The sequence below is a fragment of the Grammomys surdaster genome, unplaced genomic scaffold, assembly GCF_004785775.1.
Source record: "Grammomys surdaster isolate TR1022 unplaced genomic scaffold, NIH_TR_1.0 125580, whole genome shotgun sequence".
Classification (NCBI taxonomy): domain Eukaryota; kingdom Metazoa; phylum Chordata; class Mammalia; order Rodentia; family Muridae; genus Grammomys; species Grammomys surdaster.
In genome coordinates this window covers 182,991-209,437 of record NW_021620426.1, presented here as the reverse complement: position 1 = coordinate 209,437, position 26,447 = coordinate 182,991, and the positions used below count along the sequence as shown (strand labels likewise).

At 39.5% G+C, this 26,447-nt stretch overlaps 1 protein-coding gene across 2 annotated transcripts in view; it reads right to left on the bottom strand.

The window, feature by feature from the left end:
- Golim4 (golgi integral membrane protein 4) overlaps positions 1-26,447 on the bottom strand; it is a 75,926-nt gene that overhangs the window by 14,866 nt on the left and 34,613 nt on the right. Inside the window, exons 2-11 of one of the 2 annotated variants that reach the window (XM_028786765.1) lie at positions 17,328-17,402; positions 15,889-15,938; positions 14,081-14,134; positions 12,355-12,505; positions 9,751-9,833; positions 8,934-9,017; positions 5,403-5,564; positions 2,444-2,746; positions 1,305-1,558; positions 497-579 (exon numbers count right to left, since the gene is read on the bottom strand). In XM_028786765.1, coding sequence (XP_028642598.1) covers positions 497-579; positions 1,305-1,558; positions 2,444-2,746; positions 5,403-5,564; positions 8,934-9,017; positions 9,751-9,833; positions 12,355-12,505; positions 14,081-14,134; positions 15,889-15,938; positions 17,328-17,402 — 1,299 coding nt within the window. The remainder of the gene's footprint in view (positions 1-496; positions 580-1,304; positions 1,559-2,443; positions 2,747-5,402; positions 5,565-8,933; positions 9,018-9,750; positions 9,834-12,354; positions 12,506-14,080; positions 14,135-15,888; positions 15,939-17,327; positions 17,403-26,447) is intronic. The other variant, XM_028786766.1, reaches the window with a different exon arrangement.

Sequence of the window (26,447 nt, the reverse complement as noted above, 5' to 3'; positions counted from 1 at the left end):
GAAAAATCAAACACTCCTAAGACTCGGTGGTACCAAGGAGAGTTCACTTCAGCTCTATCGCCACAGGAAGTGGCATTTGACAAATTTCATACTTGATGGTTGCCATATATATATATATATACATATATATATGTATATATATATATACACATACAAGGTTATAGAATGTCTAGGCTAAGTAGAAAACACAAAAAATTTCCTAAGAATACCAATCCTAAGACTGTCTGTCAGAATTAACTGTTAAGTACACAAAGAGATTCAACTGAGGGGACAGTCATGTAGGAGAGAGTCACCACCTTGGCCAGGTTTCAGTAGTGGTATATATTTTTGCTAGCACTCACAGCAAGTGTGGCAAGAGTATAAGCAAGAGTCAGAGCTGTCCTCTGCAAGTACTCAGGGACACAGTCATCGTGCTGGAGCTACAAAATGTGCTCCTTGCTATGGGGTGATATGACCAAGTCGGTTGACTGAAGAGCCATCATCTAAGGAGTCTTACCACCTCCCTCTTCTTCAGGGATTCCCTGGTCCTCAGGCCCCTGTGCGATGTCATTCTCCACAGAATTGTAACGAGCTTGCTGCCTGCCAGGGACCCAAATTTGGAGATAAAAATCAGCCGGCACAATTTAACCAAGGTCATTTATCTTTCAAGACAGAGATAAATAAAGATTTCAACTTTCAGAATAAGCCATAACTTGTTTCTGAGATTTAGACACATAATAACGTGTAATAGATATGTTTTCAAAGCCTGCCTTTAAAAAGTAAATTGTCATTTCCTAATGAAATAAACTTGGAACCGATGATGCTAGGGTATTTTGAGACTGCTTGCTTTTATTTTGCAGGAGTGCACAGTGTGTGTGTATGCAGGCTTTGTGAGTGGTGCACCAACCTTGTTTAATTCAGAGCCTAACTTTTGTTGTTTGCTATCACATACTCCATGCTGATTGGCTGAAAACTTCCAGAGCTTCTCCTTGTCTCCATCTCCCATCCCGATGAACTAGCCCAGAAGTAGACTGCATGCCATTGAACTTAGATTTACATAGATTCTGAGGATTTGAACACAGGTCTTACTGTTCGTGTGGTAAGCCCTTTATCACCAAGTCCTCTTCTCAACTGACAACTATCATGATCAGGCAGGAAAAAAATATGCTTAAAATTAAGTATCCCTAATACTTTTTTCGATCTTGTCTCCATGAGGAAGAAAAATTCTATGAGTTTTCTCTCTTGCCATATACCACATGTACACAACGCTGATTTGACAGCAGAGGAAGGACTGTCTACACCCACCAAGGGAAGGGGCAGGCTACCTCAGCTGCTCCTGGTGCTGCTGCTGGCCTCTCTCATGGTCTGGCTGCCTCTGCTGTGCCAACTCTCTGTCCAGGAACTGCTGCTGCTGCTGTTGTCGTAGCAACTGTCCATGGAGTCTCTGTTGGTGCAAAGCTTCCTGATGTTCTCTCAGTCGCTGGGCTTCCTCGTCTCTCCTAGCCGCCAGCCTCTGCTGTTCCAACTGTTCCTCATATGGGGATCGAAAGTTTGTAGCTGCTTTGGTTGAATGCTCCACCTAGAAGAAGAGGGGTTCATGCTGAGCTAGAAGGGTTAGACCTTCCATATCCCCTTCATTTGCTTGTTGGGACAGATTCAGGAGGCAGGATAGGCTTCTGGACACTTTACATGAGGTAAGTGCCAAGGATACAGAAAGCCCGAGAACTTGTAACTTCCAGCTTTCTCTGAATGGATTTGGCCTTCTTCTGGACTTGTCAGCTGGACGGCAGCCTTTCAGGGTGTTCCTGCTCCAATGCTACAGAGCACCAGACAATAAATCAGTTCCAACCTTAATTAAGTTTTAGCTTCTGAATTAAGCTGGTAACCCCACACTAACTGCACAATTTGTGAGACTAAGGCTTTGTCTAGGAAAAAATAGTTAAAGACCCAAGGATGTTAACTACAAAAATGTATATGTCAGTCTCAGGCTAAAGAAAATGTCAAATTTCAGCTTACACTGGTAAGTAGAGGGGATCAGAGACAGAGACAAAGACAGAGAGAAGGAGAAAAACAGAAGGACAGAGAGAGGAGAGAGAGAAATAGAAAGACAGACAGGGGAAAGGAAGAGGGAGAGGAAGACTCTGTGTGTGTGTGTGTGTGTGTGCTGTGTGTGTCCGTGTGTGTGCATGTGCAGTGTGTGTGTCTGTTTGTGCTATCCAGGTGTGGGTCCTGAGTGAAACCTCAGTTGTCATTCCTTAGATGGCACCTATGGGTATTTGTTTTTATTTTCACTTGTTTGTTTAAGACAGAATCTCTCCAGTACCCAAGGGCATTGCTTATACTTCACTGACTGAGCATCTCCACAGTCCCATCATTATTGTTGTTGTTGTTTTTATTATTATTATTATTTAAAACTAGAGCCAAATGCACTGTCAGAAAGAACTTCTAGTGAACACTCATGCACCTCAGCTTGAGGGTGGCCATCCAGAAGGTGGGCTGCATTCTGTCCCTGCTGATCGTGCCACTCCCGATCCTGCTCCTCTGGTGATGGGTCATGTTCTTCCTCTAGATGCTCTGCCTGTCCCACCTGCTCCATTTCCTCCTCTTCCAGTGCCTTCCTGTGCTCCTCTTCCACTTGACGCTCCTCTGGCTCTCTAGGTTCTACTTGATTCTGCTCTTCTAGAGCCTGAAATCCTGCATCTTTCTGCATGGAAGACAGAGGTTTCTCTTCCATTCTTCTAGGCACTGCTTCATGGTTCTGCTGAACCTAGTTATTTCAAGATAAGCACATCACAAGAAATGACACATTTCTATTTCAAAAGTGGTGACATTATGCTTCTATTACTGCATGTAAAGGGTTATGGCATAAGCAAAATCCTGGAGTCTAGAAATATATACAGCCATGACTAAAAAGGAAAAGAGGTGCGAGGGAGCTGTTTCATTCTCACTGTCATCTCACCCCAGAAATAACCTAGGCAAAACTTTATCTCAGAGAATGCTCAGAGACCTGGAAACTGAAGCCTACCAATAACCATGTATTAGGAAAACACTTCCCTCAAAGACAATCTGACTTCAGCTTTTCTTAGACTAGAAAGGAAATAAACAAGTAAAAAAAAATAATAAAAACTGGAATCATTCCTCATGCTTATGAAAGCTGCCTTAAGGTCAGCTTTCTTCTTCTTGACAGATATTTGAAAGGACTGGGATAAGCTTTGAGATTCAGTTGAACAAGAGCAGGGCTGGTTCCTCATTAGCTTCATTTACTAGTATGCAGAAAGGACTTCCACTAATAATGGGCATCCATGTTCGTGTAAACAGTTTCAGCTAAGCAAGACACAAAATATTCTTTGTTACCATATATCAATTTGTGTCAGCCAGGGTGCTTGTGAGTGTACAGACACACAGCTGTATGTTGGGAGAGCATGTGGGAGCATGTGGGAGCATGTGGGAGCATGTGGGAGCATGTGGGACTCTCAGGTCACATTTCTCAGGAGGCCACTGTCTTCTAAATTGAGACACAGTCCCTCATTAGGATTGCCAGGATCATGAGTTAGACTAGATTGGCTGGTCAGTGAGCCCCACAAGTCCTCCAGTCTCTGCTTTTCCAACACATGCCACATAAAATTTGGGTTTTTATACGGAATTAAATCAGTTTGTGGCAGGAATTTTACTGACTCACCTTCCTAGCCCCCAACAAATATTAATGTATCTTGTTACATCTCTTTGTAAACCAAAGGCAGTCTGAACATGTATTATAATAAACATAATACAGATATATATATATATATATATATAATTATAAGTATAACATATAATAAATTACAGTATAAACACTGTCATTACAGAAAACTAAAAGAAAATGAGAACTTTTTTAGAAAATATCTTCTGTAAGTTTGCTGAGTCATAGCCATGTATTCTATAAATTTCCAACCTTTCTTTAATCTTTATTAGTTTGGAGGATGGAAACGCTGATAGGGAAATCTGTACTGCCTTGTCTCTTTTCTTCATGGAAAAAAGTTACATCTGTGGTAAGATTAATTTCTTACAAATGAGATGCATACGGGACCACACTGTCAGCAAATTGAAACAGGAATCCCCCTTCTGAAGATAGCAGAAATATAATTATCTCTCCTGTAAAAGTCAAGGGTGTAAAGCATGAAGTGGGGAGAAAAGCTCTTCCTTGAATATCTGAGACCTTCTAGAAGTGTGCATTTGATGAAGTCCTCTGGCACGTTTGCCATAAAACTGCCTTGTAGAAAATGTTTCCCTCAAGGGCTTTCAAACACCTGCCATTTATCCCCACTCTGTCCCTGTGAGGAAGGTTAGGGCAGATAACTTCTATCTCCCACTCACAGTTGGAGCAAACCAAGCTCTGAATCATTAGCCAGTGAACCCAGTGAACTGGAAGTTAGATTAGCAGAGCGTAGAATCAAATGACAGGCCTGCTCCACTATCGTGCTGTTGAAATTGCTGGATATAAACTTCTACCAAAGAATTGAATTGCAAGAACCCTGAATCTGCTTTTGAAGGAATGCTGTGCTCATGCTGAAAACAGTCATATTGTAAACTCTACTCATGTTGACTTCATTATCCTCATAAGATGGTCAGCCACTTGTAGACAAGACTTCTCAAACATTTACTGCAAGCCTGCTACAGCACGCATGTGGAGATCACAGGACAACTTTTTACCTTCCTCCACTTGGGTCCTGTGAACTGAACTCAGGCCATTAATCTTGAGAGCAGGGATCTTCACCTGCTGAGCCATTTTGCCAGCCTATACAAGGAACTTTGTAAGAACTTTTGTTTTGATAAGCAAAACCACACTGGCAATGTAGGCCTTTTGAAACATATTCAAACACATCTTGATTTTCATGAAGAATAAGAATAAAGCAAATTGTGACCAGGTTACAAAGGCATTTTATTATGATATTGGTGTGTTCTATATGAGACCAGAAGTGTGCCAAGTTCTATTAGATTAGCTTTAATATGAAAGTGGGCTGCCACATAATATCCTCATGGTCTTTAAAACCTGTTTACCTAGTCAAAGGAGAGAAAAACCATCTCACCTTCAAATACTCAGATACCAGAGCTCCTTTAATACAAGTACATTTACATGGATACAAACAAAGCCAGAAAATTCTTTCCCAGTAAATGCCACAGCTTTAATTATCAATGTGTTCCCCAGACTAGCTGAATTGGTTAGAAATACAAATCTCCAGGCCAAATCTCAGATTAACCAAATTGGAAAGTGGAGCTGTGTCTGAGAAGCCTACACTTTAACATAGCCTACTGGGGATTCTAATGTTTAAAAACTTGTAAGAATCTGCTTGGTAGGAAAAGTGGGCAGTACAGAGGACAGTTCTCCTCAGGAAAGCTCCACTGGGAACTTCACCTCCCAGGGATCCCCAGATCAAACCTCTCACCTCTCGGAGCTCTCCTGTCAGTTTCTCTCTTACACTGTCTTCTTGAGGAGGGTGAGTCCCATGGGAAAAGGTGACATTTTGCTGCTCGGCTGGGTCAGGCTTTCGAAAGCTTGGAATCCTGTTCAGTGTGTCTTTCAGTTGTTTATATTCTGCAACTTGAGTCTGCATGTAGATTGTACAGTTGAAAGAAAATTGCAGAATTTGAGGAAAGGAAAAAAAAAGAATATTCATGGGTTAATTAGATGGGCTTTTAGGGTCACTGGATGACTAGGGAAAGCACTGAGCTTAAGTTTGTTAGCAAAGTTGCAGATTTCCCTCATGCAATAGCTCTGCCTCTTTGGACATGCTTGACCATTTCTGAGCACATGCAAATTAGAATCAGAATTAAGAGACTAAAAAAATATCTAAGACATGTTAGTTTTCCAGGCTACATGAGATAAAATTAAGAACTTTGTCAATCATTCTATTATAAATATCATTATTGAAAAGCACCTATGCAATCAATGTTTTATCACATTAAAAACCTACTTGAAGACTTACATAATTATTCAAATTGAGACCCATTAACAGTATGTCCTGGGTTATAGCTTTCAGTGGACTCTATCTATCTATCTATCTATCTATCTATCTATCTATCTATCTATCTATCTATAAATAGATATCTATGCTCACCTTCTTCTCCTTTGGTGATTTATACTCAAATATGGTTCATACTGTGCTCTGGGGAAGCAGAGAGCAGTGATAAAGGGAGAAATGAAACTGGATTTTTATTCATCAATTCTGAATTTCCTTTTGGCTTAAAGCAACAAAGGCAGCATATGAGTTCAAGACTAGTACAGACAGATGCATGGGTGTATATTTGATGTGGGAGATATGGGAGTGTGTCATTTCTTTTTTTTTAACAAGAAACTAGAAAGGTAGAAAATACACCAATAACTTTAACAATATCGGTATACACATTTCATGTACAGTACCACTCTTATTCTAAAACCAGAATTATTATGTAAATAAACACTTACATAGAACCTCTGGACTTCCATGCCTGGAGAGACTCGAACTCTTTTATCTCCCCTTTTTTTAATATGTGAGTGTATGTGTGTGGTGTTGTGTCCACATATGATATGTATACAGAGTATGTGCACATGTGCACACATGTGTGCACGTACATGTTTGCACATATATGTGGAAGCCCAAGGTCTCCTACATCAAGTGCCTTTTTTCTATCATTATTCATCTTTATTTTTTTTAAAGAAGATTTTGCATAAGATGTTGCCAGAAATAGCAATTTTTCCTCCCTTGGAGATTTGGATAAAGTTGTGATATGATGTTATTTACTTAATGTTCGTACCCTTCAAAATTTGTATATCTGAATTTAAATCCCTTTTAACCAAACATCAAAGGTTGGTGCATTAGGGTAGAATCCTCATGAATGAAGTTAGGACCCAGATGGCAGGAAACCAGGGAGCATTCTTGGTCTCTTTACATAACACAACAATACAAGAAGCCAGGAGCCAACAAGCCAGGTGAGACTCCTCATAGAATCTGAATGTGGGCAGTGCAATCTATGACTCCCAGCTTCTGGAACTGTGGCTGATTTGTTGTGTCTAGGCCACCAGTTAATGGTACTTTGTTAAATCAGCCCAAATTGATAGAAACATATGTCTCTAATTAAGGTAATTAAGGGATTCTCTAGTTACAGAATAAATACTAAAACCAAAAAAAAAAAAAAAACCCAAACCCACTCTCAAAAGGCAGACCTTTTATCACTCTCTTAATCAAAATACTTAAGAATACACAGCAGTTAAATATACTAAATAACTAAATAGAACATGATACATAGGTTCTTTGTGCTGTCTTGTTTTGTTTTGTTTTCTGTTATAAATTTTTTTCAGGGCTGGAGAAAGGAAACTAGGTGGATTCCTGGGGGATGATGGAATGAGAGAGTTCCAGACAAGTGAGAGACTGTCTCAAAGTAGAGGATGTCCTGAGGAGTGACCCTTGCAGTTGACCTTCTGGCTTCTACCAACGCACATGTACACACAACCAGGCATAAATAACGGCAGAAGCCTCAAAAGCTGCCTCAGTAGTACTGCTAATGTGCTACTTCAGAATTGGTTTGGGTCATTAAAGAAATTATTTTAATCCTAGTTCTGCATGTTTTCAGAGTGTTGCTTATTGTAATATTTATGGCTATCACAGCACAGTGTTCAAATCAGCTTACCACAGCTTATCATTTTGCTGTGTGAACCTCACATGAAATAACTCTTGGCAAACCATAAGATTTGGAGTAACAGTGCTTAGAAACTGTTAGCTCATATACAGGTAAAAATCACCGTGGGCAAAAATGAAGTAGCTAGACACCCGATGGACCAAAGACCCCAAGGAAGGGCAGTTCACAAGGTCCTGTCCCTAGCCAAGAAAGCTATGGGTGGTTGATGGCAGCCAGAAGGATAATCATGTTTCTCCATGATTGTGGCCACAGTTAGGTTTCCAGTACTCCAGTGTATGGACTCACACCTGTGTCTATATAGGCAGTAAATTAGGTGTGGTGAGAAAAAATGAAAAGGGAAAGGGGACATGAAGTTGATAGGTGGATGGGTTAGAGGCTTAAGGGATATGAGGGGGAAATGCTGAGTGACTATCATCATATATTGCATATATTATGAAACCATCAAGGAATAACTCAAAATATTAAAGAAAAATATAATGTGAGAACACACTTAGAAAACTGCAAAGCAAGTTTTCTTTTTTATAATGTAAAAACAAATAGACAAACAGCCTAGTCCCCTAAATGCAAACAGAAGTCACTGAAAGAGATGCAAACAGATGTGAGCCCAGTGCATTACAGCTTTTAATAATTTTTTTAATCCAAACTGAGTGAGTAAGCCAGGCAGTCCTACTTCTCTGGCTCTCCAGCTGTAAAGTACACATCTGGATATCACCTTGCCAAGCTCTCCACAGCCTGGATTTGACTGTTTGTTCATTTAACAGACATATACCAAAAGAATGGCTTATTCTAGGGGCTATTCTATTCTCTGAACAAATGGAAATAATGACCCTTGATTTTTCTTTTCCACTGATTCTTCTGCTTTTCTGTAGTATTAACAGCCCTATATAAACCTTATTCCAAAAGGAGTATGCATATAGGCTGGGATACTGGGAGTAGAGAAGACACAGTCTGGGAATGATTTATTTAGGGAGTCAGCATCACAAAACCCTCCACCTACTTTACCAAGAGTTGACATAGGCCAGAGAGATACGGAAGACCAGCTTCACAGGTCACACTGTGAGTTAAGTATCAGAATGGTTCGTGTAGGGCACAGCAGAGGCAGATACAGCCATGTATAAAAAGTAATGAAGAGTTTATTTAGTAGTCTCTTTGGTGACTTTGAAAAGCATGCATTTTCCCCAGGATTAGGAGTGCTGTCATAACTCTCTGAAGACTGTGCTGTCAGAAACGACATGCATGAAGGGATTCAGAAACAGTAAGCAGACTTCAAAAGGACCCAACAAAGGCTGCTCCCTCCTAACCTGCGCAGCAGCCAGTGCACTCTTGTGGTCTTCCAAAGTCACTACAAGCTGTTCATGCTCCGAGAGTAAATTCTTATGCTGTTGCTACACAAAAAAGAAGTTTACACGTTGAGCTAAATTAAAGTCACAGAACAAAACTCTTTGGTGTGGCCACCCAAATGTCATTTGCTCATTTGATGGAAGTGACAGCGGCATTTGTTAAGTTCAAAAATTCCTGGAGATAGGTATGATTCATGGAGGATTCTAAAATCTCTCAAAACTGCTGCCCTGCAACTCAGATAAACCTTTCACTGGTAGTTAGCCTCTGTAAGTAAAAACCACCTTACAGTGTAATTATCCAACAAAATAATGAGTTCAATATTGATAGAATTATCCAGATGTCCCAGGACACTGTTAGTTTATGATACCAAAGTCGTAAAATATCAAGTATACTCCAGGAATGCAAAGCCCATGTCAGTGATGAGTTTGTAAAGCAGATCAAATAAGGAATCAATTTTTGAAAAGAAAAATCTTTATTTCTATTTTTTAAGTGTGTGTGTGTGTGTGTGTGTGTGTGTGTGTGTGTGTGTGTGTTGGTCATGGGGTATGCATGTGAGTACAGTGTCCACAGAGGTCCAACAAGGACATTAGATTCCCTGGAGTTGGAGTTACAGGTGGTTCTGAGCTATAGTACTAGGAGCCATATGTGGTTTCACTTTAGCAGCAGTAAGCACTCAGTCTCTCAGCCATCTCATCAGCTCTCAGAAATGATTTCTGAAGCCATTCTGCAAAGAAAAGGAGACAAACAGCCCAGAGCCAAATGTCTGATTGATCTTACCTTGACATCTTGAAGCTGTGTATGAATGTCTTGGTGTGCTTTTCTTAGTTGTCTATTCTCTTCTCTCAAATTATATACAGTTTCTGTTTTACAAGAACAACCACACATAAATACTGAAAACTCTCTAGTTTTTATGGCATTATCTGAAACTTGAAAACTTTAACGATGCACTCTGAACTTCAGCAGTAAAATACTCCAAGCCAACAAAAGACTGTATCATACAGGCGCACAGCGTGGGTTCAAAGGCTAGTTACCAAATGACCTGGATGACTGGCCTCTGGAAACAGTCTATGCATTTCATATTAAGTCAACATTTTAATCACACAGGTGTTGAAACTGAAACATTTCCGTTAATTAACAATCCCTTGGGATTGAATGTAATGGGCAGGTAGTCTCAGATTTGAAGATCTTCACAAATAAAAAGTAATTATGAACAGAACAGACTTTATTTCTCATAGCATGAATAGTTTTCACATCACCTCAGAAAGTACTAGAGACAATAGAAACCCCACTTATCTGATGATAACCTCTAATTTTTTCTTAGTCCTATCACTGAGTTCTTGGTTAATCTAAATTTGATTCAGAGAAGGTCTTTTTTGAGTTATAATATGAGAGTGTGGAGTCAGAGTAAAGTCCCCAAACCTCCCTTTTCTGTTCAGGTACCAGCATCCTCTTGTGAATTCAGATCTATCTCTAGTTTCAGAAGCTCTATTATTACATGTGTTTTATATGTTAAATATTATTGAAACTTACAAACTTTGTGGTCTTTGGACAACATGCCTATATAGTCTTTTCCATCTTTGAGTACTTATTCATCACTGTTTAAAAATGGATCTAATAATATCTGTTGGTATAAGGCCAATGAGTACATGGTAGTACATAACACAAGGGAAACTAACTAAGTCCCGGCTTGGTGATTTTATCATTGATTTTGGAAGATGCTACGATGGGGAGAAAGAAACGGGGCATGATTAATACATGAGCTAGGACAGCAGGCATTAACTAAATCTGGACTACCCCAGACACATGGTCCCCATATAAAGATACCTCTGCAGACAAAGCTCCATCTCTCCAGGGGAACTTAAGCACCAGAGAGAATCCGGCCCCTTTTCTTACCACACACTGTGCAGTTTTACTTTCTTATTGCCCCTTCTGGACTCCTTGGCACAGGATTAAGAATTGCACTTGGAGGAAAAAAGTTAAGAAGAAAATAAGATCTGGCCTTCATGTTATTATCTCAAAAGTCGAACCAGGACACCACTGGTCATCTACAAGGACCTTTTGTGTACTGTAAGCTGCATGGGGCTTTTTAACAAAAACACTTGAAATATCTAACCTTAATGAGCTATTCCTGGTTCTTTTTATTTGTAAACGTATTGGCAGTTGTTTCTATGAGTTCTCTGGGCTTCAGCCAGCAAGGTTTGCTCACCAGCCTTGAGATCTCCATAATGTTAAGTAAAGCAAGCACTGGCCTGGCCTGCCTGCCTCCAGGTTTGTGATGAGAATTCAGTAAAACCATCCAGCGAAGGGTTTCACCTGGTCCTAATATATTATAGAAATATGTCATCAGCTATTATATTCACAATGATGAAGGGAATTATATAGGTTTCTGTGCTGTCAGCCCTCCTTAGGAGATCTGGATACTTCTCTTGTACCACAGGAAGCTACCAAAAACTGCCTGCACTCATGGCCCCTAGCCAGCACCACCCCATCATTGATCACAAAATGCTTCAACTTTATTGCCTATGTCTTTAACCTAGAGTCCTGCCTTACTTCCACTTCAGTGGCTGTGATAAAACACCCTGACAACAGCAGCCTGGGGAAGAGAAGGTTTGCTTTAGTCTACACTGTCAGGTCAGAGCACATCCCTTTAGGGAAATCACAATGGCAGGTGCTGAGACATCTGGTTACATAGCATCCATAGTGAAGACTCAGAAAGGGAGGGACACCTGTACTCAGCTCTCCCAACCATTTTCACTGAGTCCAAGACTCAATTGATGAAATGATGCTGTCCACAATTAGGCCAACCCATCTCAACTAACCCAAATACGAAAAACCATCAGAGGCATACTCACAGACCAACCTAAGCCAGACAATCCTTCATTGAGATCGTTTGAGGTGGGTTAGATTGATTCAAGTTGATAATTAACAAAAATTATTATAGTAACACAATGACTCTAATAAAACATAAGCGCAAACATGTAAAGTGCCCATCATGGCATCAAGGCACTTTATATACTCCAGTGTTTCGGTTCCATTCAAGAAATTTCTTCCAAAAGTTGTTTCCTATAAGTATGACTTTTTTCTGTCAATCTCTTCTGTGTGAGCATCTGTGTGTACATGCGTGTGTGTTTCTATGTGTATACATGTAATTTCTTTTCTTACTGATGACTAGTTCCCTAAAACATCATGTATTTCTACGTTTATCCTGGGTATAAATTTCTAGGTTGAAATACCTTGTTAATAATTTTATTAAATATCAGAGTTGCTTTAAAAATAATGAGAAAGGAGCTGGTTTAGAATTTAAGAGCAGTCAGCACCATAGGGCTTGTGTGTGTTCCAGTTGGAATGGTATACAAAGATATCTCTGGCCCTATCCAATACCTTTTAGTTTAGAAAGTTCTTGTTCTTTTTCTTGCTGAAGCTGCAGGTATCTCTGTTTGTGGTCATTGAATGTTCTACTGAAGTCTTCCCCTTGCTTGCGATGTTCCTCTTCCAGGTCACTGTGCTGCTTCCTCAGCTCCTCATGCTGACTCTGCAAAATGAATATTTGAGTGGAAATGTTCTGGAAATCACACAACTGTTTATCTCTTGAACAAGTGGCCTGTCTCTTATCAGAAGGTGAGCATGTATGGTAGAATAAGTTCAGTTCTTAAGGTTGTGTTCTGTTTGGGTGTCCCTTTCACTCCTTTGCTTTCAACTAAGAAGTTGGAGATCAAGTTCACATATAAATCTCTTGGTTTTAAACATCAACAAGAGTAAGAAGCTAGCACAAGCTGTGGAAAAGGGGGGAATCTGAGGCTATTTCCCTGTAGTCAAATTACCATAGAAAGGAGGTAAAGATAAGAATAAACTTGACCTTGGCTATTTTGTGTATTTTCTCTAGTTAACAAGCAAGATCAAGGCTCCAGAGTATTCATGGGAGGTTCCAGGGTAACTTTAAGTTAAGCTACCAAAATCTAAAACTGCTCAAGACTCTTCATGGTATAGTATTTACACATATCTACCACCATGGTTTCAATCCTTTTGAGGTTGCATGTTCTTCCTAATTCATGATAAATGCTACATAAACCACAGGTGTTATATTGACTACAATGTCAAAGAAATAATGGCAAGAAAAAGTCGGTTTTATGTTCAATATGCACTCAATTCTCTTCTAGATAGTTTAGAAATAGTCAAAGGTAGGACCATTGACCACAAATGACCATTTTATTAAACATTTCTTTGATTTTTGGCTTTTTAGTGACCCAGTTTGAGAGTGATTGCAGTATTGAAGAGGAGGAAGGGACCATCTTGCCCTTGGGGAAAGTAATGAATTGTTTCTAGAATTCATTTTTATTTATTTGATTTCATATTAGAATTCTACAGCATTATTACAAGTTAGTTAAATTCTATAGTCTCCAAATGCTTAGGTGGAGGGATGGTCGGCTTTAAGTACAATACTCCAGAAGATGGGAAAGGTTCTAGTTTTAACAGAAGGTGTGTGCCCTGCTGATGTGAAGGGATAGAAAGCAGAAAACTAATACCCAGGACTAATGTGAGGCAGAGACCGAAAGAGGATTTGCACATAGTGCTGAACACTGTGATATTCTCCCCCAGGTTGACAGAATCAATGACTCTTAATTTTCGTGGTTTTGATGTCCCTTTGACATTCGAGAGTGAATTTTTCCCAAGACCCAAGGAAGGAAAATATTCAAATAATAAATTGTGATCTTTGAGTAGCTAAAAGTTCACCTCTCAGCCATTAGTAACACAGACAAAGCTTTTGAGGTCTACATACTCCAGTATGTGTAAAATAAAGGAAAATCCACTGTGAGTGACTAAGCAAACCATAAACTTTAGACATCAAAGAGAACCAATTTTAAAATGTAGGTAACCAGAGAGCCCAATTATAATATGAAAAAGTAGGTAATACATTAACCACATTTTTCTTAAAAATGTAATAATCATGAAAAGTATTAAAACAATTGACAATTTTTAGACAACTACAACAAAATACACCAAGTCACCTTCCTCTAGCCCTTCTTATTTATGATAATAAACATCATTAATCAGTTCAGATGTCGCCTGCTCCCTGCTTCATTCATACAGGACAGTTTACATTACTTACTTTCAGCATCTGATGTTGGACATTCAATGCACTGTATCTGCTATTGGAATCTTGCTGTAAGTAAAAGAAAACTAAATTAACAAAAGATAGCTGATCTGGTTCTTTTGCGGTGGACAGCTTCCTTCTCTAATAAAAGATTTTCATTTTTGCTTTTGTAAGCTAACATAAATTCTGTGTTAGCGAGGGCATGTCTTTAGGGTCATTCCATTTATTTATTTATTTATTTATTTATTTATATTTAGCACTATTGGAGATTGAACTCAGGGCCTTGAATAAACTAGGCAATCCCTCAACCACTGAGCCACCCCCTGAGAAGCCCTATTTCTTACTTAACAGCAGAAATGAGGCTTCAATTTTCTCCTGGGTTCATAAGCTCTGAGTAATAAAAAGATTAGACACAGAATCGTAAAATGATAGGTTGACAGGATGCTTAGAAATAGTTTGGATTTGTTTCTCATAATCCAAAGAAGCCTAGAGGCCCAGATATTCAAGGAACTTCTGAAAGTCACTGTGTATGTATACAGGGTTTAGTGCCCAGGGCAGGTGGAGGGATGGGAGATACATCAATTAAGAGAAGAGCTCACCAGTTTAGGCTGTCTTAAGGGAGGAATTGAAAGGCTATTCTTTCCTCAACTTTAGTGGGTATTGCCATAATCTTCATTGTACCAACACAGTGGGAAAACAGAACCAATGTAAGTACTTTACACAGTAGCAAAGGGAGAAATGCAGACTGAGCCCAAGCTGATGAGGGCTGAAGTCTCCCTTCTGATCCCACATTCTAGAACATCCCTGTGGTATAAGGGAGCAGGTGTCCAGAAAGCCCTCCTGGTTCCAACATCTCAGGCTGTTACTCTCTTCTCTAGGCTGACTTTATTTTGCACAGCAGTCCCCGCTGTGCTGTGTCACCACACAGGAACACTTCTCTGTTTTCTTCTCATAGCTCATAAAATACACTTCTGATTCATTATTTCATCCCCCGCCTTATTCTTTCTTTATTATTTTAGCTTATAAAGAAATTACACTACAAAATACACAATCCTGTGCACCTAGGTCTGGGTAGGGCTTTTAAAAGCAAGTTTGAAGGCTGAAAAAATCTTTCAGGCAATTCAAAGAATGGACTTTTCTCAGCTTTGAAATGACTAAATACTAATGTTTTATTCAACTAACACTCATACATTTGTCTAGTATAAGACAAAGACTAGCCAATTTTAACTTTAAAATATTTTTAAATGGCAACATCACTCATTCTGTCCATAATTCCTCCTTCAGATTCCTGCAATATGAACTCTAAGACAGTTCTACTGATTGATAGCACGTTGTAAGCAAACAGAAGTCTTACATGTCAGAGAAAAGAGACACCATGAGCAAATAAGAGAGGGAATAAAAATGAGCTTCCCTGCTGGTATACACAGTAGCACAGACCTATAATCCCAGCACTAGGGAAGGGAAGGTAGGAGGTTCAAGAATTCAAAGTTATCCTCTGCTACTCAATAATTTTGTTGTCTTCTTGGATATATGAGCATCTGTCTCAAAACACAGTCCAGATCCAAATCCAACCAAACAAACCTCATGTGACACAGAGAAGCTATCTCAGTTTACCACAAGTCATCAGCAATGGGTCAAGAAGCAAGAAAAGATAAGTTTTAAGTAAAAAATGCATACAAGTTTTCCTCTCTGTATTTTTTGTAAAGAAAATGTATGTCCACTCTACAATGCTTGTGCTAGAGTAAAATTTTTTGCAGTTATATTTTTATCTTCCTCAAAGTTCACGAGAACAAATTAAAAGCCAAAACAGAACAAAGCCTTACCCTTCCTTTGTTAAGTGTTTCTTGTGCTTCTAACTTATAAACAAGGAAATCTAGGAAAGATAAAAATAGAGAAAGTAAAGTATGAGTTAATCCATTTAAAAACTTTTAAACATCTCCAGGAATAAATGCTACATACTTTACTCAGACTCATAAAAATGATTGCAGTTTGTTTTTTTTTCATTTCAACATACCGAGTGATTTATGTATATCATTTTACCTCTCCAAGCTTCAGGAAACAGATGACAAAGCTTATAGTTTCCTACTTTCCCTGCTGTCTTCAAACCCTGCATTATCAGAATCCGTGGCAAGTGACTAATAGCACACTTACAATATCTCTGTGAAATCTGCCTTTGAAACAGAGAGGGGGCTGTGGTGCTTCTGAGACAGGGGTGATTTATAGCTACCCACTAGAGGGCACACTAAATTCCTTCAGGAACTGAAAAGACAATCAAGCCATCTAAGCCATCTTCAATGCTCTGAAAACTTTATTATCCACTAGATGGCTCTATAAAATCACTTTGCAGTGGAAGACGAGGCAAAGACAAGTCTTAAAGCATTTCTCAGAAGGTTTAAGTCTTTTCAGCCTAAAAGTCAGAAGTATATTGCATAGTACCCAGCACCCACCCCCACACTCACTAATGGAGCCAAGGGTTTAAATTCCAAGATTCATTGTAGAAACATGAGTAAGAACTAAGAATGGAGCTAACTTCCAGTAGCTGGATGCTAGAGTGTATGCTTTCTTCAAAGGCTCTGACAAAATTCAACAGTATTGTCTGTGTTAGGTGGGAATTCTTAACTGATCAGTTGTGCTAGTCAAATTTTTCATGAATTTATAGTAACAGCTGCTTCATTCAAAAAGATTCCAGGTAGTGGGTCGACTCATTAAGTGACAGACCTAAGGTGGAGTGTCATGTTCTAAACAATGCATGTTTTCCAAAACCCCAAGCATCAACAGAGGTTTGATGCATCAGTAATATAACTATGTAATATTTAGAAGGGAAGTCATGTGTTAACTCTGATATAACGTGCATGATAATGTAGCCATGCCGTGAAGGCTGCAGAAACAGAAGGGAAAGCTTCTAAACCCAATCTTGAACCTCTAATACAGACAGTTCTCTATAGGAAGGAAGGAAATAAAGACCTTGGTGTCATGACCTGGTGATGAAGCTCGAACATCTTCCACTTGCTATCTGACTTGAATTCCCAAAGGAAAAGAAATGGCTACTTTCCCATTACTAAGACTATATAAAAAGTCTGCAGTGGGCCTAACACATTCATTGATAGCTTTTTCTCTGCCCAGTTATAGAACTGGCTTCAGGAGGATTTGAGAGGCAATTTAACAACAACAACAAAAATACAAAACCAAAAACATCATATTTCAAGGACATAATATATCAAAGAAGGGTAGGAGGAAACATCAGGACAGAAGCTCACATTACCTTCCTTTGCTTTCTTGTGTTCAAGCCTTTCTTTTTGTAAAGATTTCTCTAATCTTGATCTGTGTTCATATACAACTGGAAAAGAAAGAGTTAAATTTGTCAGGGAACTAAAGGATCCAGAGTAAGGATTGTTTTAAAAGCATTTTTAAAAACATAGAACAGTATAGGGCTCACATCCAATTAAAATAAAGACATAAAGTTTCATAGGTGGGGTAAAGAAAGCAGATAGATCTATTCAAAGACCCAGATTTTGTGCAAACAATATGCACAAGAATACACACGTAATTAGGAATAATTCTGGGTGAACTCCCTAGCAAATACTTACATGTCAGTTAGCTAGAAACTTTTTCCTCTGCTCCCTCTTAACTTCGTGTCTCTAGGAGGTCCACCATATCTCTTCCCAGGCAACTGTGTCCACTAGCATGACTTCAATTACAGGCTACAAAGCAGTTGCTCACTCACCCACATCTCCTGTTCTAACTTCCCTGGTAAGTACCAGAGAGTATTTCCCACTCAACATCCCTTATCTGAAAAATCAGTGTGCTCTGCATTTCAACCAGTGTGAGCTAAACCAATTGCTATCAAAATCGAAGCAGCATACCAGTAGAGTGTTGTAGCCAACATTTAAAAGAAACACAAAGAAAGAGGAGAGAGAGACACCCCAAAAAACCTCTGAAAGAAAATGCTCTCAGAGTCAGATTTACTATCCATGATAGCATACTGATATGTATTCCAGAAGATCTTCCTGCCTTCTCTGATTACTGATTATTGATACACTCTGAAGAAATCAGGTGTGTGGAAAATAGGGAGGAAGCTGGATGTGTGGAGTGAACAAGGGACCAGTGCTCATCACAGCTCTTCATGACCCGAAGGATGTACATCTGCAGCAAGCAGAAGCTGCAAGTGAGGGAAATTCACCTTGGAGTGAATGAAATATGATTTCTTACACTAGACTAGATCAGATACAATGATCAGCAAACCAATGCTATGTGTACAGGTATAAGCTATTGAAAAATTCAGGGGCATTTGATTTTGTTTTCATTCCAGAGGAGCCTGAGAAACCAATTGTTTCTCAGACTCTATCTGGGAACAGAAGCCTCAGTTGCAGAGTGAGCAGGCAGTGAGGGCTGAGAAAGGGATAAATTCAATTTCAGATGTACCCTCCAACTCCTGTTCCCTCAGCATTATGTCAACTATGATCTAATTCTTCAGCAAGCTAAGCCAAGTCCGTTACTCCATTCTTTGATCAGACCCAAGCACCCCTTGGCTATATATAATTCCATCATCTTTGGTCAATAGCTGTCTGTATACAACACAAGAACTGTCTTCACACAAATAGCTGCTGCCAAAGTTGTCAGGGTCCTAGTAACTCCCCCCCCCCTCTCCTGCTATGACCTGCTGCTGCTGCTGCTACTGCTACTGCTGCAGGGATTGCCTCCTGCTTCCCCCTTGGCTCTCAGTCACAGCTTCTTGTTACTAGTGAATGCTGCTTTCCTTCCTTGGTTGCCTAGATTGGTACTAAAAACCCCACCCTGAGTCATTGCTGGAACAAGGCAAGAAAAGTTAAAGGTTATACTAGTAATATGCATATTGTTTATCCAGTGCCTATAATATTACCCCATTTCTTTTTACTTGAAAATCCCTTTGAAGAGACTGCAAGTAAGCATTTTTTCCCAGTTCATTAGAATTTGGAAGCCCATATTTCCATAATCATTCACAAGTATTAAAGACAAGAAAGATCAGGTAGAGTCTTTATGTCTTTCTAGAAAACATGATGATCACACACACACACACACACACACACACACACAAACACACACAGTTATTTCACCATGTATTTCTCAGGCTTTTGAACTAGTGATCTATTTAATGGGCTTATTGTTTCTGTTGGAAGAAAGATTGCTAATCAATCCTTGTCAACTGTCTCTATTTTTCTATTTATACTTTGAAGGGCATTATTAGTCAAGATGAACTCAAACTACATAACAGCATACAATGGATATGCTCATAGCAACAAGCACATTTAGTTGGGGATAGTCTGAAACAATGGTTCAAACCTGCCATTCAAAATCTTTAATTTCATATAAGCTGGTACAGGAATAAGATTTGAAATGTAGGAACTCATGAGGAAAAAAAAAACCTCTGTAATATTCATGTCCCAAGTTTGTTGAAAGAGGATGTACTATTTTCCATGCAGTAAAGAATGGAAAAAGGGCTCATTTCCATTTAAAACAAAACAAAAAGGAAAGAAAAAGCTCATAGGGGTTTAAAACAACTTTCGAGAGCTTCCTCTCCTCCAACCATTTGCATCTTAACACCAGCTTTCACCTAAAAGTTACAAAAGAAATGCTGTATGGATTCATTTCTGGGTGAAAGACTATTGTCAGAAGTTCAGAGCAAAACTCTCCAACTCAGAACTGAGAAGCAACTCTCTCAGGGGGTGGAGAAATAGTCCAGTAGTATGAACTCTTGTTGCTCCTGCAGAGGACCCAGGCTTCGTCATCAGAAGCCACAGAATGCTTCTCAGCCATCAGTAACTCTAGATCCAGGAGATCAGCATGCCCTCTTCTGCCCTTCACAGGCACCAGGCAGCCTTGTGTTCCACCTACACACAGGCACACAAAAGTACTCAGACACATAAAATAGTTAAATTCTTTTAAAGGTAACATTTAAAAATCCTTCAGAAAGCATCACCAAATGTCTTCACTCCTTAAGCCAAGGGTGGGGACATGGGCAATGCAGCTTCGGCAGGACCAACAATAGTTCATGATTTTCCCCCTCTTCAGATCTGACTACAATACGACATTACTTTTATAAAACACAGGCTAAAGCTTGGATGAGAGTCATATAGTTCAACTGGTAGGTTTGTCATTAATCAAATTTTAAATGAACAAATTTGTAACTTCAAAATTTGTGGCTACAGCAAGCCACAAATATAGTTAACAAATTTTAAGAAAGATATTTAATTCAAAGCAGTACATTAACTCTCAGAACAGAATGTTTTAAAAGGATTTTGGGTGACTTCAGGGCTAAAATCGGGTATTCAGAATAATTTGTATGTGAGTGTGTATTATTATTATTTGTGTGTGAGTGTTCATGTGCATGGAGCAACAAGACAGACATCAGGAATCTTTTCTGATAGCTGCCTTTTTTTTTTTTTTTGAGACAGGACCTTTTTCTGAACACAAAGCCTGTCTATCCATCTAGACTGTGTGACCAATAAAATTCAGGGCATCCACCTGTGACATTGGCAGTATGGATGTTACAGACATCCTCCATGGCCTCTGGCTCTTTATCTGGGTTCTGAGGAACTGAACATGAGTCTTCATGTCTGTGCAGCAGGCACTTCACCAACCAAGTTCTCTCCCCAGTCTCATTACAATAGTTTTTAAGAACCACTTTGACCTGTAGGTCCAATTCATATAGTACAGAAGATGGTAAGTCAACATCTTCTGTTACAGATATATTCACAGCAAACAGGCACCTAAAGGAATAGGGGAGATGCCTGCCAGGTTTGATTCTCACACAGGATCTTTCCTCCTGCTCCCAGGACAGGGAGAGGGCACCAGTAAAGCACAGTGTTAAGGTGCCTCTTCCTGGTCTCCCTTTTAGATGATTCCTACACTCTTAGGTCAAGGATTTCATCTCATTCCATCCTGCTAGCATGCTGCTGAAGTTTGGATTTTGAATGTATTCTAAGATCCATAGGTTCAAAGCTCAGTCCTAAAGTGACACCACTGGGAGGCAGTGGAACTTTAGCAGGTGTGACCTAGTGAGGGTCCCTCGGTTGCTGGAGTGTTCTGTGAAGGTGATTTTATTTATTAGTGGCTATTAGTAAGTAGGTTTTCCCCTACCATATGCAAAACAAACAAAACAAAAAATAAAAACAAACAAGCAAACAAACAAACAAACAGGGCTAAGCATAACAGTCTGAGACTTTCAAGACTGAACCCAAGCAACCCTTTTTTCTAGATAAGTTAATTGTCTCAGGTATTTGCTAAAATGGTGGCATGAAGTTAACACACATACCATCCATTACAATCTTCCCTGCCTGGTGTATAATTTATAATTTAATTTTGTTATTATCTAACTCTCCTGCATGTTTAAGACACAGACTTAGAGGTCATGCCTTCTCAAGTCTTCCATTCACATTCTCAACGATTCATCTATTATTCACCTTCCAGCACCACCAGCTTTCTTGCTTCCCCCTGAACATGCGAGAGAGCCATATTAACTCAGCAGAATACTAACTGTTTTTTCTTCAAGTATCTACATAGATGGGTTCTGAGTTCCTTTCACATTCTCAGGGCTGGGGAGGTGGCTCAGTGGGCAAGAATTCTTATTGGCCTAGTTGAAGACCCCACCTCTAAATCTCTGAAATAAACAGAAGATGAGCTTGCAGATTGTTTATGGAAAATGTCCAGCTGTATGGGAGCCTTGTACTGTACAGGGCAAAGCTCCATTTTAAAAGGCATCCATGGCCGAACAGGCACAGGGGTTAGAAGTGTACAAGCTGTAGGGATAGAAGTGAAAGCTACTCCAAAGAAAAACATATTGTATATGGACTTTATACAGGTACCTTCCTATCTCAGCAGCAGTAGGATTTCAGCCAGACTACTTTAAAGTATTTTGGGAAAATGATGAAGATGAGAAAAATAAGAAAGAAATAGGTAAACGAAGCTGGGGCAAGAAGAGTTGTTTCTAGACCTTCAAATTGACACTGAGTCATAGACAAACCCTCTTAAAATGGCGTAAACATATGTTACTGTTTGAATGTAAAGTGCCCCCTACCAGCTCCTGTGTTTGAACAGTTGATCTCCAGCTGGTGATGATGTTTTGGGGGACTGTGGAGTGTTAGGGAGCAGAGAAAGCTTCAGAGAGCAGCCCCACATGCTGCCTGCGCTCAGTTTCCTTACAGTATGGACAATGTGCCTAACTGCCTTAAGTTCCTGTCCCCAAGCCTTCTCTAGCATCTCTTTGAGCTATAAGCGAAAATAAACACTTAATTCTTTAAGTTGGTTGTATTTAGGTATTTGGTCACATCAACAAGAAAAGAATCTAATTCAGTTTTAAGGGCACATGTAATGAACCTATATTCTTTGCAATTGATGTACTTGAAGCAAGCATAAAAGTCAACATTAATAATTATCTAACTTTTTTATGAGAATTTGCCTCCACAGACACTTTACATAATTCTACCAAAGATACTAAAGCTCAGTATTCAAATACCAGCTCTTACGTGGTTTCTGTGTTACAAACAACTATTTATTGACTACACACTATGCTCCAGGCATTGTTCTGACAACTCGGATTATGGTCATGAACAGATTTTTTTTTTTTAAGTCTGTTTCCTAGACACCAGTATTCTGGTCTGACTGAGACATAGATATGACAAATAATGAGCAAAACAAATACTATATTGTATGGTAATTGAAACAGCAAGATAAAAAAGACTGAAAGATATTGAAAGTGTGGAGAGGGATGGTGAGGCAGGTCTCTCTTCCAGGTGCAAGGTCTCCTTATGAAGGACCCAGTGGAAGCTAAACTGAAATGGATTACAGAGATTCAAAGTGAGAATGAGTGCTGCAGACAGAGAAAGCAGATCAGAAGCATACTTGTACTAAAAGACAGATGTTCAGAGGTCTGAGCACCTGACTATGGACAGCCTTAAGAGCAAAGGCTTGGGGAGAGAGAACGGAAACAGTCCATAGGCCTCTAACTTGAATCTTGATGTAGGGAACCATTGGCTTTCTCTGAACTTTGTACTAATGAGACTTCATGGGGTACAGGATACAATCAGGGAGTTGTGTTGTGCAGCTTTTTCCTCCAAATTGAAGCATTCCCTCTTAGAGAAAAAGAGAAGTCTCGAGAGATTCAAGAGCTAACATAACGTATGCAGCTCAGGAGCTCAGTCAGTTACAAAATCCACAATGCTCCTCCCCAGAGAAGAACACAAACAACTACTGCAGAGAGACTTCATTGAACTATGTGTAACTCATATAGGGTGGTCTAGGAAGGCAGCTTTTGAGGATTAATGTATACTAATAGTATATGTTGTTGGCTGATATTGTCACCCATAAGTCATAGATGCTCATTAAAGTTCCCCCTTGTCCATGTTCCTGTAAGTAGTGCCCATTTTCTCACTGGAGCACTGACACAGACCAAACCTGTCAACATTCTAGCACAGAGTGGGAGGGAGCTCATGACTCCTCACTCCTGAGGAGTTGTGTATAGCTGATAGCTTCTAGGAGAGGGACAGTCAGTTTTCTTTAAGTTTGTGGCTCTTGTTGGGTCAACTACATTCAGGAGGACAGTCCTACATCCATGAATATATGGGTAGCACAAATTCAAGTTGCTGGGTAAGCTAAAAAAAAAGAGTGTGAGTTGGGAGTGGGTTTGAGGAGTTAAGGGGAGACGTGTGGGCTCATATGGTCAAAATCCATTCATAAAGTTATTAAAAATTAATAAAATATTTAGAACATTAAGCCAGGCAGCAAGTTGGTACTTACTGAATAATTCTTTGTATACAAAGCTCAAGAGCAAATAAACTAATGCTGTGGACTAGCACTTAATGATGTGTGTGTGCGGCAGACGGAGGATCCCTGTCTCAAACCAAAAAAGAACAACAACAATAAAAACAAACCAAGACCATAAAACATGTTTAAAGGGTCATTTTGACTATATCTCTAGATATAAATCGATTTAAACTTGTATGCAGAGTGACATCAATATCAACATAAGCTGAGGCTCTTAATTCTCACACAGGTTCCAGGGACACAAATTGTCTCTTGATATAGACATGGGAGATTTATGTCATATGCCTATTCTGGAAACTTTGCCCTATGACTCACAATGGTTAGGATGACTGTCACCTCTATTTGTCCGGTGAGAGCACAGTCATGCTTTCTGTTTGGCCAACTCTGAGACTAATTGATTTTGCTTTATTTTTGTGGAAAGCTTTGTTTCCAAAGACATTTTGTTTTTGCAATTCTGAGGACACATTCCTGGGAATAAATATCCACTGTTTTTAAATGTTCCTGTAGGCTTAAAAAAAATCTGTCAGGTGCCTTCCATAAATATCTAACTGCATCAAATGAGGTCACTTTGAGCTCAAGTGTCTTCCTCATACAGGTTTGCTGCTTGAAATGAAGCCATGGAGAAAGTACCCAGAGATTGCAGAGGCTCTGCCCTGATTCTAGTGTTAAATGATTTTATTTCAGAGGTCAGACTAGAAATGGGGCAGCAACAGAGTGTGAGTGAGAAGATTCTCAATGTACAGTACAGACATGTAAAAACAAACTTTAGGAAATATTTTTTTTTAAGAATGAAAATGGATTGAATGATGAGGCCAATTTATGGTCTAGCTACTGGCTAGAATTTTATAAGCATAACTGAGGATGATGGAGGGGAGGGTACACGATAAACTCAGTTTTAGTCACACTTCCTGTTTGTTGCAAGTATCAGCATAGAGAAACATATAGAGTCATCTAAGAAACACTCAGGCTGCATTTCCTTGTCACATTGCATCTCTAAGGCTTTGCACAAAAGTCTCAGAGTTCAAGCCCTGTCTGCCTTCACCCATGGCCACTGCTTAGCTTATCCTTCCTGACAGTTTATGTCCCTCTCCAGCCAAAGTGTTTAGCTACTAATGTTTACTAGTGAAGAGTCTTAAACCCCTGTTAATTAGCAGAAAGTGGAGGGCAAAAGTAAACACAGAGACTCCGAAATTGCCAGTAGATATCTAACACTCATTTCAACAGCTTGATTAAAACTCCTAACAATATCCTTTACTCTGAGTTCAGTTTTGGATTCAAACTCCTTTGGGATGAGAAGCTGATTAAGCACAAACTTTCTACGACTTTTGAAAGAGAATGATGATCTTCAAATAACAAAGTTTAATAAAAGGTACAGAGCTCTTCCCTATCTCTCTGTACCATTTCTTTCTTTCCCCTTATATTTAAAGAAGATGGGTATTTCCTTGATGGTTCTCTAAGGACACCTGGGCCTATGAATGAGATTAACTTCTGCACTGAGATCCCAGGTTAAGGGAAGGGGAACATGTCAATCACTAATCTCTACATTGCTAATAAAAGCCTTGAACTGTAGAAGGCTAAGGTTGCTGGGTGAGATCTGTCAAGGTCAAATACAAGAGTTATTTTTCCTTTAAGAAAGGGCACAGTATTTATAGGAGGTGTGAGTTTTAGAGAGGATTATAGGAGATTCTCAGTGATGATCTGAGGATTTGGAGGATTTTTGGAAAGCTTTTTCTGAGCAGCCTTGAGTACTTCTTTTACACTGGCATGCACCAAAGGAACAGTCTTCCATCTGTGTTAGCATTACAAGTGCTCACCCAGGCTTTGAGAGACAGCAGGGATTCCCTTCCCCAATCCCTTTAAAATGCCTTGTGTCTATCCAAAATGATACTTCCTGTATGTGTACTGGTCATTTCCACTACATTGTGGGATTACTTATGAAAATGTCAGTTTCTATATTTGTGCTATCCACTATGTAGCTGCCAAGGACAAGCCTTTGGTTGGAGACAGGTTCTGAGGAAGAGATGTTTGAGAAGAGTGAAACTAATGACTCAAAGTTAAATTATGGTTTACAGTCTGATGGCCTATGTTCTGGTCGAGACAGCTTTTCCAGATTTTTCTCTCTATGTTCTACTCAAGACAGGTTTGTCTGGCTATTCTAAAGACCTCTTTGAATAGCTCATCTCTTGCAGGTCAAAAACCCAGGCCTCTATTTACATATTAATTCAGTCATTACCCCAGACTCCCTTATGATTATCCCATGAATCAGCACCCCCTGACCCCAGCTCCTTGATTCTTAGAAACAGACAGCAAGCACATTTTTTTTTAACTTTGCAAAATAATTCAAATAACTGCCTGCCTTTTTTAAAGCATAGAGGATAAGATATCTGGGTTAGAGTCTGCACTGAAATGATCATTCCTACCACACATGGGCCTGGCCCAAAACTTTCTCTGTCCCAGATTGGCTATAAACTCAGGAATCTACCTGCCTTTGTATTTGCCTGCCTTTGTAGCTTTCTGACAAGCTGACTTACAGTGCAGCCGTCTTTGTTTTTTCTAGGTTCAAGAAACCCCTCATTTAATTCAT